Source organism: Rhinolophus hipposideros, assembly GCF_964194185.1.
Source record: "Rhinolophus hipposideros genome assembly, chromosome: 14".
Taxonomy (NCBI): Eukaryota; Metazoa; Chordata; class Mammalia; order Chiroptera; family Rhinolophidae; genus Rhinolophus; species Rhinolophus hipposideros.
Genome location: NC_138060.1, coordinates 60249666 through 60264669, shown reverse-complemented (window position 1 = coordinate 60264669; position 15004 = coordinate 60249666). Strand labels below are relative to the sequence as shown.

Genomic DNA, 15004 nt, shown 5'->3' with positions numbered 1-15004 from the left:
CTAGGCTGCCTCTTCTCCCTGTCCTCTCTATTTCCCACTTCGTGCCCTTATTTACTCCCTCTCTGAAATTGCCAAAGGTACATAAATATGGGGCTTTTCTCGGCCTTGGCTCTTGGGAGAGGAAGTCAAGTGAATAGATAAAATGCAGTTCCAAGTACTTTCCTGAGGCTTTGGGAGCCATGATGCAGGAAGCTACCCAGAGCAGGTGATACCTAATGCCAAGTCTTAAAGACATGTTAGAACTGGTCCAGTACAGGTAGAGGAGGGTCTTCCAACATCCCAGCACTATTACAGCTCACAAGTGTCAGGCACCTACTATCATTCTGTGTGTGTGTCCTCACAACCATCCTGATGTAGGTACAGTTGTCCAGTTTCACAGAGGAGGAAACAATCACAGAGAGGCAAGGTAACTTCTCAGCCATGACTGCACAGGCAGTAAGCAGTCTGGCCTCCCCGCCCCCTTTCCTATTAACCTTTGCGCCATACAGCTTAATGAGAGAAGTCACGTTCACTGGCTGGAGTGGCAGAAAACTCTTAATGTGGACGGAGACAAGGCAAGTACATATAAAACTATCGAAGAACATTTTAAAACATATCTAAGGACTTAAGGTGGTCCAATTTCAATTCTAAGCATAATCAAGCCACCCTTCATGCATGAGGCTTAAATAAAATAACATTTGCCTAGACAGTCGCTTATTCAGTATCTCTTCTACTTCACATGAAGGAGACATAAAAGACTCTTTAAAAGCGTCTTCAAACTGGTTTTAATCCCTTTCCTGCCACATGATAGTTGTGTAGCCTTGGGCAGGCTTTATTTTCTTCCCACTTTTTTTTTTCTTTTTTTCTTCCCACTTTTTATTTGGAAATAACTATAGATTCATAGAAATTGAAAAAATACTATATAGCAGTCCTGTGTACTAGTCACCAATTTCCTCCAAAGTAACATCTTATTTTTAATTAATCCAATATATTTTATTCTATTTTCTCCTGTGATCTTGTTAATTACATATTTTGGTTATTAGTTTTTTTCCTAATGATTACATGTTGCATTCTTGAATTAAATCCAAATTATTTTTACCACTTCTTTAATATAATGGAACATAATTCACCTTTCCCTGTTGACTATGTCTAGTTTCTTTCTCCATTTCAATGTTTTCTTAAATGGAATAGGTTTTTTTTCCTCCTGTTCAAAGAACTCCCTTTAGAATTTCTTAGTGCTCAGTCCAGTTATCAGTGACTTTCCTTTTGTATCTCTTAAAAAGTCTTGATTTCACCTTCATTTTTGAAGTGCATCTTTTCAGTAGGTGTAGAATTCCAAGTTGGCAGGGTTGGGTTTTTTTGTTGGGGTTTTTTTTTCCCCATTTACAAAATACCATGCCATTTTCCATTGTAACTGTTAATAAGCCAACTATAATCCTCATTATTGTGTCACTGGAGGTTATTGAATGAAGGTAAAGTGTTCTTTTTTCTCCCCCTTTGGATACTTTTAAGATGATCTAATTTGTTTTCAGTACTCTGTGTTGTACCTTGATACGAATTTTTTCTTGAATTTTCTCTTTGAAGTTTAAGTTTGAATCTCTCTGTTGATTTGTTTCATCTGTTTTAGGAAATTCTCACCCTTTGCCTCTTTAAATGTTCCTTCTACCTCATTTTCTATCCTCCCTTGTGATTCTATTTACATAAATATTATACCTTTTGTGTATGTCCCAGGTCTTTTATGCTTGGTTCTGGTTTTCTTTTTTATTCTTTTCACTCTCCTGCAGTTTGAATATTTTTTGTTAACCTGTCAGTTCAGTAGTCTGCTTTTAAACCTAATCATTGAGTTATTATTTCACTTATTATATTATTTAGTCATATACTCAGTCAGGTATATGTTTATTTTTACATACATGTATTATACGAGGTCTGACAGTTATGTTCGTGACAATGTTGCGACAATGTTGCTAACCTCTTTTTAATATCAGAGGGATCATTCATTATGAATTTGTACCAACTGGACAGACAGTTAACCAAGTTTACTATTTGGAAGTACTGAAAAGGCTGCATGAAAAAGTTAGACGACCTGAACTTTTCACCAACAATTCATGGTTCTTACGTCACAACAGTGCACCAGCTCACACAGCACTGTCTGTGAGGGAGTTTTTAACCAGTAAACAAACAACTGTATTGGATCACCCTCCCTACTCACTTGATCTGCCCCCAGTGACTTTTTTCTTTACCTGAAGGTAAAGGAAATATTGAAAGGAAGACATTTTGATGACATTCAGGACATGAAAGGTAATATGATGGCAGCTCTGATGGCCACTCCAGAAAGAGTTCCAAAATTGCTTTAAAGGGTGGACTAGGTGCTGGCATGGGAGCATAGCTTCCCAAGGTGAGGACTTCGAAGGTGACCGTAGTGATATTCAGCAGTGAGGTATGTAGTACTTTTTCTAGGATGAGTTCGCGAACTTAATTGTCCGACCTCATATGTATTCTAAATTGTTGAAATTCTCTTATCCATATTTTTCTACATCTTATCGAAATAGTGACCTTAAGTTATTTTAAAGTCCTTGCCTGCTAAGTCTAGTGTCTGTACCATCTGTGGAGCTGCTTGTTTGATTGAATGCCAGATGTGTATAAAAGTTGAGCTTTCTGTCGCTGGACGCTGCATGTAGTGTGGTTAAAGTCTCCCCTCCCGCGGTCTTCATGTCTAAGTCAGAGTCTCCCAAAGAGCCCGAATAGCTGCGATGCTCCTCATCAGAGGTTTGAGCTTTGAAACATCCGAAGAGAGTCTGAGGAGCTGTTCTGAGCAGTGCGGGGGGTGCTCCCGGACTGTGTGGTGATGAGAGATCCAAACACCACGCGCTTCAAGGCTGAGTTTGTCACCTGTGCCACCGAGAAGGGAGTGGATGCAGCCGTGAAGGCCATACAAGGTGGATGAAGAGTTGTGGGACCAAAGAGGGCTTTCTGAAGAGAAGAGTCTCAAAGACCTGGTGCCCACTTCACTGCGGAAAAGACTTTTGTCAGTGGTATTAAGACGACAGTGAAGCACATTACCTTAGAGATGGTTTTGAACAGCGTGGGGAAACTGAAGTGACTGAAATCATGACCAACCGAGACAGGGGCTAGAAGAGAGGCTTTGCTTTTGTAACCTTGGAGGACCATGACTCAGCAGACAAGATTGTCATGCAAAAATACCATGCTGTGAATGTCCGTAACTGTCAACTAAGGAAAGCCCTATCTAAGCGACAGATGGCTAGTGCTTCATCCAGCCAAAGAGGTCGAAGTCGTTCTGGAAACTTCGGTGGTGGTCGAGGAGGTGGTTTGTTGGGAATGACAACTTTGGTCATGGAGGGAACTTCAGTGGCTTTCGTGGCAGTCGTGGTGGCGAGGATATGGTGACAGTGGGGATAGCTATAATGGATTTGGTCATGAATGAAACAGTTTTGGAGGCAGCAGAAACTGCATTGATTTTGGCAATTACAACAATCAGTGTTCAGTTTTTGGACCCATGAAAGGAGGAAACTTTGAGGCAGAAGCTCTGGCCCCTGTGGAGGCCATTCCTTTGCCAAACATGAAACCACGGTGTCTGTTGTGGTTCCAATAGCAGCAGTAGCTATGGCAGTGGCAGAAGGTTTTAATTACTGCTGGAAAACAAAGCTTAGCAGGAGAGAACGAGCGAAGTGACAGGGAAGCTACAGGTTACAACAGATTTGTGATCTCAGCCAAGCACAGTGGTAGCAGGGCTTAGTTACTACAAAAGAGACATGTTTGAGACAATACTCGTGTATGGGCAAAAAATGCAAGGACTGTATTTATGACTAATAGGTGGGTTTAGTTTCTGTCTGTGGAAAGTGTAAGGCATTCCAACAAAGAGTTTTGATGTAGTGTTTTGTTTCATTTTATTTTGGGGCACCTATGCTATTGATTGCTAAATATAGTAATAGTCTGAATAAACGTGTCTTTTTAAAAATGTGCTGCGTAAAGTTAGTCTAATCTGAAGCCATCTTGGTAAAGTACCCCAACAGTATGAAGTTAGAATTCCTTGAGGGTGATGCCAGGCTCCATTTAAAATTTATTTACAGCCTGTTTGGGAGCAGAAACTATTGTCTTTAGAAACATTGGTGTAGTTCAGTTGGCAGTTACTGTGTTGTGACCTGGAAATCATCATTGAAAGGTCACCCAAGTAGAGTCATGGAGTTTATTTGGTTATTAATGATTGTTGGTACTTCCTGTGCAATATATCTAAATTGAATTATGGTACGAGGTAAAATTATAGATGGGAATGAAGCTTGTTTGTCATCCATTATCATGTGTAATCAATAAATGACTTAATAGCCTCTCGAAAAAACTAAAGTTTAGATGCTCCTGAGGTGATGTATTCAGTATACACGATTCAGCCCGCTGCGGTGGTGACAGAACTGAGAGGGGGAGGACTGAGTTGAATCTAGATGGCAGTTCGGTTATTCTCCTCCTGGATCACCCTGTTCCTCTGGTGTGACTTTCCAGAACTTCTGACTGAGATTTTGAAGCAATCTTTACTGCCTCAAAAGGGAGTTTGCAGGAATTTCTGTTCTTACTTAACCCTCGTTTCTTAGTTTCCCATCCTCTGCATCTTCAAAATTTGCCAGTGTCTTGAGGTAGGTGGCCAATCTGCGTCTGAAGTCTTTCAAGTTTCTACCAGTATCACCTCATCCCTAGGCATGAATTATAAATAAGAGTTCTTTATATACTCTGGGTACGAGTCTCATCAGACATACAATTTACAAATATTTTCTCATAGTCTGTGGGCTGTGTTTTCACCTTCTTGATGGTGTCCTTTGAAGCACAGATGTTTTTAATTTTTATGAAGTCCAATTTATCAATCTCTTTTATCACTTGTGCTTTTGGTGTCATGTCTAAGAAATCTTTCACTTAACCTAAGATTGTTCAGATTTACTCCTATTTTTTTCTTCTAAGAATTTTTTAGTGTTATGTCTATGATCTACTGAATTTTTGTGTATGATGTGAGATAGCGTCCAAATTCATTATTTTGCCTTTGAACATTCAGTTGTCCCAATACCATCTGTTGACCCACCCACCAGTCCCTTTTAAATTTTATTACGGAACTACTGGACTATGTACAAAGCTAGACAACACAGTATATTGACTCTGTATTCCCACCATCCAGGTAGATTATCAACATCTTGCCAGTCTTGTTTCATTCGTCCCATTTGCTTTTGGCCTGTTAATGACTCCCTGTGAGCTTAGGGCTTCTTTCTTAGGTTCAGTCTATGACTTCTGGATCTCATGTCCTTGTCTTTTTCTGGTTTTTCACTGGGTTAACTGGAGCACATCTTTCAATGTGTAGGAAGTAAATTTACTGAGTCCTTGGTTTCGAATATGTCTTTATTCTGAACTTCCACTTAATTCATGTAAGTTGCTCTACTTGAAATTCTAGATTGAAACTACATCATCCCTCAGAATTTGGACGGCATTTTCCCATTGTCTTCAAAATCCATGGTTTGCTTTGGAAAAATCTGATAACAATTTAAATTTTTGTGTGTAAACCTATTTCTTTATTTGTTTGCCTTTCTGGAAACAGAATTTTCACTCTGTCTCACATTCTTAAATTTCCAAAGTTTTTCTTTGCTTTGGGTTTTTTTTTAATGTTTATTTTCTTTTTACTTTGAAATCTCATGATCTTAAGTTTTAAGAGGAAATATTTTGACATATTTATTTCATACTACTTGGGGAGTTCTTGAATCATTAGCAAGAAAATAAAACATTTTCTGCCAAAGCCAGCAGAGTTCCATTCTTACAAAAATAGATCTAGGAACTGATGATAACATCAGTCTCCTCTGAAGGATTGAAACTGGCAGATAGGCAAATACAAGGAAAAGGAGACTTAACTTTTTATGTGACGCCTCCTTGTAAACTTTCAGTTTTATGCCATGTGCATAAATTTCGTATTCAGAAATATCAGTTGCATGACACTATACATTGATGGCAGGCTTAGAATCATGCAATCTTTACTTAAACTTTTGGTGTAATTGACGTAGTGCAGGAATGCAAACGTATCATTAATAGCTGTGGATTCTTACGTAAAACCTTATCGTCACCTTGTACATACACTTCTGAATCTATGTGCAAATAAATGAGTCCATGGTTTAAGACTACATTTCTCTTTTTCAACTATAAAAGTGAAAAATAAGACTCTTAAGTGTTGTCTATCCATTTAGCTTCCAAAAGCCTATATTAAAATCCTCCTGCGTAGAACTCCTTCTGGATTCTGTAAGAAATGCAGAGACCGATAAGACTGCCTCTCTATGTTCTCAAAAAGTTGGATAGAAGCAGGATAAGCACATAAATTTAGCAGATTAATAAAAGTGAATGCTAAGCGGTGTTGGGCATTTGTTTGTAGAAGCGCTTAGATGATGCCTGGAGAGGGTGGGATTGGTTCCCTTGCCAGGTATTCAGGGCCTTGGCCAAATAATGGGGTCCTCATCTTCTCTGGGTGACGTGGATCTTCCTCTGTGTGATGCTCAGTGGGCAGGACACATGAGTGGGACTCACCATGAGTTCTGTTGCAGGCGAGTGGCACATTCTTCCAGAGTAGTGGCCTATCTTGTACTGTATTTGTTTGTCTTGCTCTGGACCCTCTTCTCAAGCTAGGGATGGAATATTGTTCACCGTTCCTCTCCGTACACAGTTCCACTCACCAGGGAGAAGGCAGAGGCTTTCCATCTGAATGGTTGGGTACCGAAGGAAACCACTGCTTTCCTGCGCCTGGACAGTTCCCAAGGAGGGAGGGGAGGGTCAGTATAGGGTGAAGGTGGGACCTCGGTGGGAGGGGAGGGGTTGGTGAATGGAGAAGTGCCCCCCAGGCCAAATGTGTCCTCCTCTCTGCCCATCAGGGCCTTGGTTCAACCTCTACTCCTTGGTCGCTCTTTGAAGGGAGAAGTTCACCATGCGAAGGTTTTCTTTTAATCCTTTAAAGGAGCTGATTTATGTCTATAAGGACCAGAAATTCAGGGACAGTTGGCATTTTAAGTTGAAATAAGTGTCTGGTAGTAACATACAAAGGGAATATCTAGAGCACCGCTCTTAATTACCTAATCCCCATTTTGAGTAGCAACCTCAGCATTTTGTTACCCTTTTTAAGCAGATGTTTAAATAATTTGAATGATCTTTTGTGCTTAGCACCTGGCTGCCGTGGAAGAGAGAAAGATCAAGTCTCTGGTCGCTCTCCTGGTTGAAACACAGATGAAGAAACTGGAGATCAAACTTCGGCATTTTGAGGAGCTGGAAACAATCATGGACAGAGAGAAAGAGGCTGTAAGTATGGGGGACTGTACAGTGGCCTTTGGACAACTGAGTTCTGACCACCTTTCATAGAATCCAAGTTAGGTGAGACGGATGGTAGCCTACACTCTTGGTCTCTGTGCACAATTATCTTCTGTCCTTGCTTTGCCCTTTCAGAAGGTTTATCAGGAATGATGGTAAGTAAGAAGAACTCTGTTCACATTCTGAAACTAATTATCCAAATACCAGCTTCTTAGACCGATCAGCTTTCCCGATACATGATGGCATCAAATTCTCCCCTTTTAGACTTGTTTTATTACCTAGTTGTTACCAATAAAGTAGAATCCTTATAGATCAATTACCTGATTCAAGGATTTTCTTGATTTCCTGTCTTCTTCAATACAAATATCAGAAAGGAGGAGTTAGGGGTGTATTCCTGTGATTCCTTTTAACCAAACCTTCCTTGGCCTTGACCCAGGCCCGCAATCTTCCTTCCCTCTCCTCTGTATGGTGGTGGGACGGCCCACACTGGGCCCCTGAGCAGCATTCTCTGAAGTAGACAGTTTTCATATTAGGATGACCCAAACAGGATGAAGAGAATTATGAAAAGGCCAAAAATAAAGAAGGAGCAACAAGAAGTAAGAAACATAGAGGCAAGAGGAACATTTGATATCTCAAGGGAATTTTGGGAAAAACGGGTCTTGGGAGAAATTTCTTTTCATGAGTTGACTAGAAAAGAAATTGGTGCCTTTCTAAGCAATGGGCTAAATTTGAGGATTTAATTAAGACTATTTCCCTCTGGTTTTTTTGACTTCTTATCTGCATAAGAGTTACTGGTAATTGGTACCTCTAAATGGTAGAATCTTAAGATCATCCCAGAAAAGTTTGAATGTTAAGGATCTGTTTGTATTTGTTAAGTTGTTTCTTATGGCTCAGTTCAAGCAAGTCTCTGCAAACCCCTCATAATGAGCAGCCTGGCAGCTGTCACAGTAGCCCATTTTCCGTTTTGTCCTGAGACCAGCTCTGCCACTTAAACAGGTATTCTGGCCCCGGGAGGATGGAGAGGCTGCTTCAGGAAGTCTGCGAACACCCTACACCATCCCACCTCAGTTCCCTGAGCCTAGAAGTGTTTGTTCCCTCACTGGCGCTCTCCTGCCCTGGGAGCTGCCAACCACCCCATCTTGCCTCCATCACCCTCTGTGCACCAGCCATGCCACACCACGTGCAGGCTGCCCTCCTGGCCTTGTTCTCTGTGCCACCTGTGAACATCCTGCCCCCCCTGCCAGTAAGGCTCCTTTCCCAACTCTGCCTCCCTTTTCCTTGCTTCAGCCCTGCACCTCTGACTGACAGGCCGGCTCCATTGGCAGCCTTGGCAGCCTAACAGAGCACTTCCTGTACTGTAATCGCTAATTCACATGTCTACCTCCCGGACCAACGTGGGCACTCTGAGGGCAGAACTTATCAGGTGTCTTTATAAACACAAAATTGGCACCTCATAGGCCCCTGTTTTAAGTGTCTGTTGAATGAATGTATGCGAGCATCAGTGGCAGAGCTAGAAAAATGGAAAAGTCCTTCCTTTAGTTTAATGAGGAAGACAGGGAAACAAAAGACAGTGTGTTTGGTTCCTATGGGAACAGAAAGGAGGAATACCTGGAAGGTGGGGAGAGGGGAAACAGTATTGGAGAAAACTTCCGAGAGGTGAGCTGGAGCTTTGAGGAATGAGTATTTGTGTTTAGCCCTAATAAGCTGCGCTTTCGTCATTTCATGATTTTTTTTTTTAGGGGGCTGTAATGAAACGGAGTATTGACCCGTACAGAATTGACGTGATGATTGCGTAGTTCCCACTGGCACCCAGATGCCTTGCTGTCTGTCATTCATGAAGCAGAACGGACATGTTAGCCTGGAAGATTGGCATGACCCCAACTGGGCATTTCCAGAACAGTAGATTGCCAGGGGGCTCTTTTCTCAGCTCTCAGTCACTTTGTCTTTAGAGGACAAACCTGCAGATCCCCCAGCTTTTAACGTGCCAGATGGAACCACCACCTGGAATAGCAGAGTCCTCAGACCCTCCCGAGTTCTCGCCACTGATTCCCAGACACCCAGGGCACTGTGTGATGGCTCCGTGTCTCTTGGGCGCTTGAATGTCCCTTGTGCTGGGGATTTTTAATAATTACTTTAATTATATAACCCCATTGTGTTTTTCTTACTTGAATCTACTTTTTTATGTTAAATAGTAATCAGAGCACATGAAACATTTTACAGAATAGTCTCTGAATAAAACGACAGAACTGAAAATTTTGGGGAAACACTCTCCTGAATCTGTCTACCCCACAAGGTTGCTCTGTTCAGATCCTTTGGTGTCAGCCTGCCTTTTCTTAATCAGCATTTGGGGCAGGAACATTCTTTGTTTGTGACAGTCCCTAGCCCGAGCCACTGGATGTCAGTAGCATATCTGTATTAATTATCTATTGCGGTGTAAAAAAATTACCGCAAGCTTAGTGACTGAAAACAGAACGTCACATGGTTTCTGAGGGTTGGGATTCTGTGAGCAGCTTAGCTGGGTGGTTCAGGCTCAGGGTATGTCATGAGGTTGGCAGTCTTCTTAAGATTCAGCTGTGGCTGGAGAATATACCTATAAGCTTCTTCATGTGGCTGTGGTCAGGAGACTTCAGTTCCTTGCCATGTGGGCCTTTCCCTAGTGCTGCTCTGGAAAAGGCTTCCCCCGGAGTGAGTGAAAAGAGAGGAGCATGAAAGAGCACCCAAAATGGAAGCCACAGTACAATCCAAACTTGGAAGTCACATCCCCTCACGACCCTGGACCTGGGTTCGGGTCAGGGAGGGACAGGCTTCAGTTCAGAAGTTGTAAGTATTAGGAAGCAGGATCGTTGGGGGCCAGTTCAGAGGCTCGCTGTCTCAACAACCAGAAAGTCCTTCGGACTTCAAAGTGTCCCTCATTCATCCACAGTTAAGACGTAACCTGTTCTTCTCCACCCCAGCATTAGTGTCCTGTCCTACCCTGTGGGCAGGCAAAGCCATAGTTGTTTTTCTCCTGATAATTTCCTCACAGGACTGTTGTGAGCATTAAATGGGAAAAGTATGGCCGGTGCCTGGTACAGTGCCTAGAACACATAGGAAGTGTTCAGTGAATGTTACACGCCTCTTTATGCAAACCAGTCATCAAGTATTTAGCAAATTCTTAATCATGGTAAGCCTTTGTTGGCTTTATGAACATTTACTGGACCTGTCACTGTGCTAAACCACTTTATATGGATTTTCTCATTTAATCTCTCAAAAACTGTATGAGAAAGCCATTAGCAAGAAAATACTGATTGCTTTGACTCTCCTGGACAAGAACCCCACAGTGATGCTGGATGGAACTATAAAGCCATTTCTTTGTTAACCCTTCTTACAGACGAAGAAACTGGAGCTTGGACAGGGTGCTTTCTGTACCTCAGCTGACACAGCTCCCGAATGACAGGGCCAGGTCTTGAACCTGTATTTGTTCAGCTCTGTATTTTTGTCTGGCACTTTATAATTTATAAGGAAACAAGCCATTCTTATCTCATTTTAACCTAGAGACTCTGAGATATGCAAGGTGTTACTATTCCTTATTATGACTCAGGAAAATTGAGACTAGAAAGTGATGGAGCCCACTGAGAGTGCAGCCTTCCCATCGCCTTGTGCTCTTTTGCCCCCCATACGGCCTCAGTTCACCTTAGGTGCACTCCTGCTTAACTTTCCCCACTAAGCAGTAGCTTCAGGACATATTTCTTTGAATTAAACAATTGGCTTTGTTTATATAGCATTAGATTTTAAAAATCATTTTTTTGGTCTTTAAGAATCAGACATGATTCTTAAGAATTGTTAATATTCTTAGGAATCAAATATGAAATTTCTTTTTTCCTCTAATGACTTGAATTCAGATGTTCTCTTGAGTGTTTAATATTTAATAATTAAGAATACAGATGTAAACATTTTTAACCTTTTGAAGATATTATGAATACAAGTTTAATTAGAGCTCAGTAGGCTGTTACAGCCCTCTCATAAAGGACTAATATTGGAGGAAGGCCATTACGTACAGAGTCTCAGGGAAGTGACTTGATAAGCAGTACTGACTCCAGTGCAGGTGACGATGGTGAGCTGGCACTGGGTTCACAAGTCAGGGTACTCCCCGCTGAGCAGCCTTCGGTGCCAGGCAGAAGCACACACCAGTCAACAGAGCAGGTTTCAGCATGGGCTCTATTGGGACCGGCAGCACCTGGAGAGAACTGGGGGGCTGGGCCCTACGTAAAGCATTCCCGTTAGGATTAAAAACAACCACCGCTTTGAGGCTGATGAGAGTGCATCTGTAAGCAGATCTAGTTTATAGCTTCTGGAATAAATATTATCTGAGTCTCTGGAAGTCATTTGGCTGGGTATAGAGATTGTATACCTTTAGACAAGAGAGGCGTTGTAGGCAATTCAAAGCTGTGAAAAACCCGGAACCTCTCTTTAAGGAGGTTAGAGGGTGGATGAGACTGGACACATAGACACCAAATACTTGAGACCATAGGGCTGTGGAAACGGAGAGGAGAGGATGTTGTGGTTGGCTGAGATTGTCAGGGAAGGATTCCTGGTAGAGGAGGGACTAATCTAAGCTGTAAAAAAGGAAGGACCAAATCCAGAAACGTGAATAGAACGGCATGATTACTGAGACGACTGAAAGGTCCACCTGCCCAGAGCTAAGGGTTTTGCAGCATAGGTGATGGATTAAGTTCATTTGTTCATTTGGCAAGTATTTATTGAGCACCTACTTTGTCTAGGTATGTAGATACTGGGGAATGCAGTGGTGAATAAAACCCAACAAAACTCTCTGCCTTGGTAGAGCTTAAATAATTAACGGAGGGTGTTAGAAGGTGTTATGTGCTATGTATGTGTATGCACACGTAGATACTGTATCTATACTTACCTCTATTACAGGCAGGGTAGAGGAGATTGAGAATCAAGGGAGGGATTTCTGTTTTACGTGATATCATCCAAGTAGGCCTCACTGAGAAACTGACAGTTGGGCAGGCACTTCTAAGCACTAAAAGAGCCAGCGTAGAGTCTCTGAGGCAGCAGCTGGATGGGCTGGAGGGTAAACATGCCGGAGGGGGTAAGAGGATAAAGTCAGAGGTAATGGTGACCGAAGCACAGAAGTCCCTGTGAGCCGTCCAGAGGCCTTTCATTTTCCTCTGACTCAGATGTGGAATAATTGTAGGGCCTATTGTATGCATTCAATAAAAATGTGCATAAATGCAGAGGGCTGGCACAGTTTTGCAGGGATCGGTCTGTCTGCTGTGTTGTAGGGAATAAATTATAAAGTGGTTCAGATAGAAGGGGACACTGATGAGGACTCTGTTAAGGTAACCACGGGAGAGGACGCTGGCGTCGACTGGGATGGTGGTGGCCATGGAAGTGAAGAGAAATGCTCAAGTTCTGGACAGATTAAAGGTATTACTAATGGGATAATCTCACACATAGGATATAGCTTTAGGAAAGTTCATTGTAATTTATAACAAATTAAGGAAGAAAGAACAAAAAGCCAAAAAGTGAATGTCATACTTCCCCAGGAGAATGGTACTGAACTGTTTTCTGCATATTTATAGTAATTCATCTCTGTGCTGCCATCGTATAAGTGAATCTATTGTTAGACATGCACGGTTGCGTTATGGGCAGTTTTATTTGAGATTAAGAAAGCTGTACCCAGTTGCAGGTTTAGTTCTGAATCAAGCAGTCGCATGGCCTCAGAAAGCAAGCACACTGTGAGAGGGACAGAGGGACCAGTCACAACAGCCTTTTGTGTTTCTGCCTCCGGAAGCACATGTGGAAGCAGCATGATGCGGCTGTATTTTGTCTTCCCACAGGTGTAAGAAGGAATGAATGTGTCTATTTTCTTGAGTGGAGGTCTGGTCACTGATACCAACATTTCAAGGAAAGGTGTGATTATTTACTTCAGTTCTGAGGCCAAGTCCTTGAGGCTTCAAGTCTCAGCTGATATTTTAGTCTTTGGCAGTGAGGATGGATTTTGTACCCCCCCTCCCCCATTTTATTCTTTCCCACCCCTCCTCCATGCTTTATGCAAATGAAGTGGGGAGAAGGGCTTTTGTGTGAACTTCAGCTGCACTTGCAGCTGTGTCTGCATTTGGGGGTCTTGGTACAGAAGAGTGCCCTGTTGTGCTCAGGTTCCGCTTGGACTCGGCTGCTTCATACGCACAGTGTAGGAGTGAACAGAGAGGAGGGCAGGGTGTGAATGCAGTCGGCGGATATCCTCAGAGTAGCTTGCCAGCTTTGTATGAAACTGGTTCCCTAGAGCCAGACTGGAGCCATGGGAGAAAGTGAACAGACTCATTGACACCCGATTTACGGGAGTAATTTACACGGTTTAGTTTAGCCATTGGGACTTTATCCATAGTTCTAGGAAATGGAAAAGGGAGAGAAGAAATTAAGATATCTGTGGGCAGTTGTTAGCATTTTTTTTTTCATTACAAAAATGTGTGATGAAAATTTCTTTTAAATAATAAAGAAATGAATAAATTGTCTCTCCTACCCTCAATTTCATACCTAGGAATAATCACCGTTAATAATTTTGTGTCTTCCAGAACATTTTTAGTGTTTATATTACGTTTATGCATGGACACAACTTTTTTTAATATAATTGGGATTATGTTATATTGTTGCAACTTGCCTTTTTTCTCCATGTATATAGATATAACTATACATCAAAAATTAATACTTTAATGACTGTCATTATACACACATGCATACAGTTTTCTAGGATAGATATCCAGGTGTAGAATCACTGGGTCATTGGTTAAGTCCATTTAAAATTTGCTCAATACTGTAAAACTCTCCTCAAAAATTCCCAGTTCACATCATTCTGATTGCCACAAAGTCGAATGCAGTCTTAGTTGGATTTAATAATGATAAGGTGTCCACAATAAGAGAAATGTTTCTTTTGCATGATGGGACCGAGATGGGCCCACAATTCTGCTGTGTGTGCCCCAGAGCAGAGGTGACCCTCCTGGAGCCAGTTTGTGACCTGCTCTCATCTTAGGACGTGTTCATCCCACATCAGAGCTTAAGCTTAAACAGGGTTGTCTTTCGGGTGTGTGTGTGTGTGTGTGTGTGTGTGTGTGTGTGTGTGTGTGTGTTTAACCACTTATCCTTTTTAATTCTAATTATTTTCTTTTAATTACCTTCTGTGCTTTGAAATGACAAGTGAAGCTTATGAAAAAAATCGTATAATTGAGGTAATTCATTTGTAGGCAAGGAAAATTCGGCAATATTTTTCCTCCAAGGTGAATACCTTGATACTAAGGTCAGCTCCCAAAGAAAGGCTTGTTCGGTAAAAAAAAAAACAAACAAACAAAAAAACAGATAGGTATTACAGAGACTAAACTTTCTCTTTAGAGACAAAATCTCCTTCCAGTAACTGTGCAGCTTCTTTATAAAGCAGATTTGACCTAAATTGCATAGTTCTTACATAACCACAGGACTTGAGCCAAACTGCAGACCAGTAGTGGCTCAACAAGAACATAGTAGGTAGGAGGTCCCTTTTTGGCAGACCTCAGCAAAGGCCTAAATTTCCTAGAAAGAAAGGTTTGAAGAAAGCAAAACCTAGGACCTGTAGTCAGAATCTTTAAATCCCTTTGTTGTCATTCTCCCTCTTACTGGCATTATCTCACTGATTAGTCTTGTTACAGAGCTGGACTTCTAG

General features: G+C 41.7%; 1 protein-coding gene across 2 annotated transcripts in view; it reads left to right on the top strand.

Moving 5' to 3' along the window:
• Positions 1 to 15004, top strand: part of SMARCC1 (SWI/SNF related BAF chromatin remodeling complex subunit C1) — a 140033-nt gene that overhangs the window by 106768 nt on the left and 18261 nt on the right. For both annotated transcript variants that reach the window (XM_081072761.1, XM_081072762.1), the window contains exon 25: positions 7165 to 7299. In XM_081072761.1, the coding sequence (XP_080928887.1) occupies positions 7165 to 7299 (135 nt within the window). The remainder of the gene's footprint in view (positions 1 to 7164; positions 7300 to 15004) is intronic.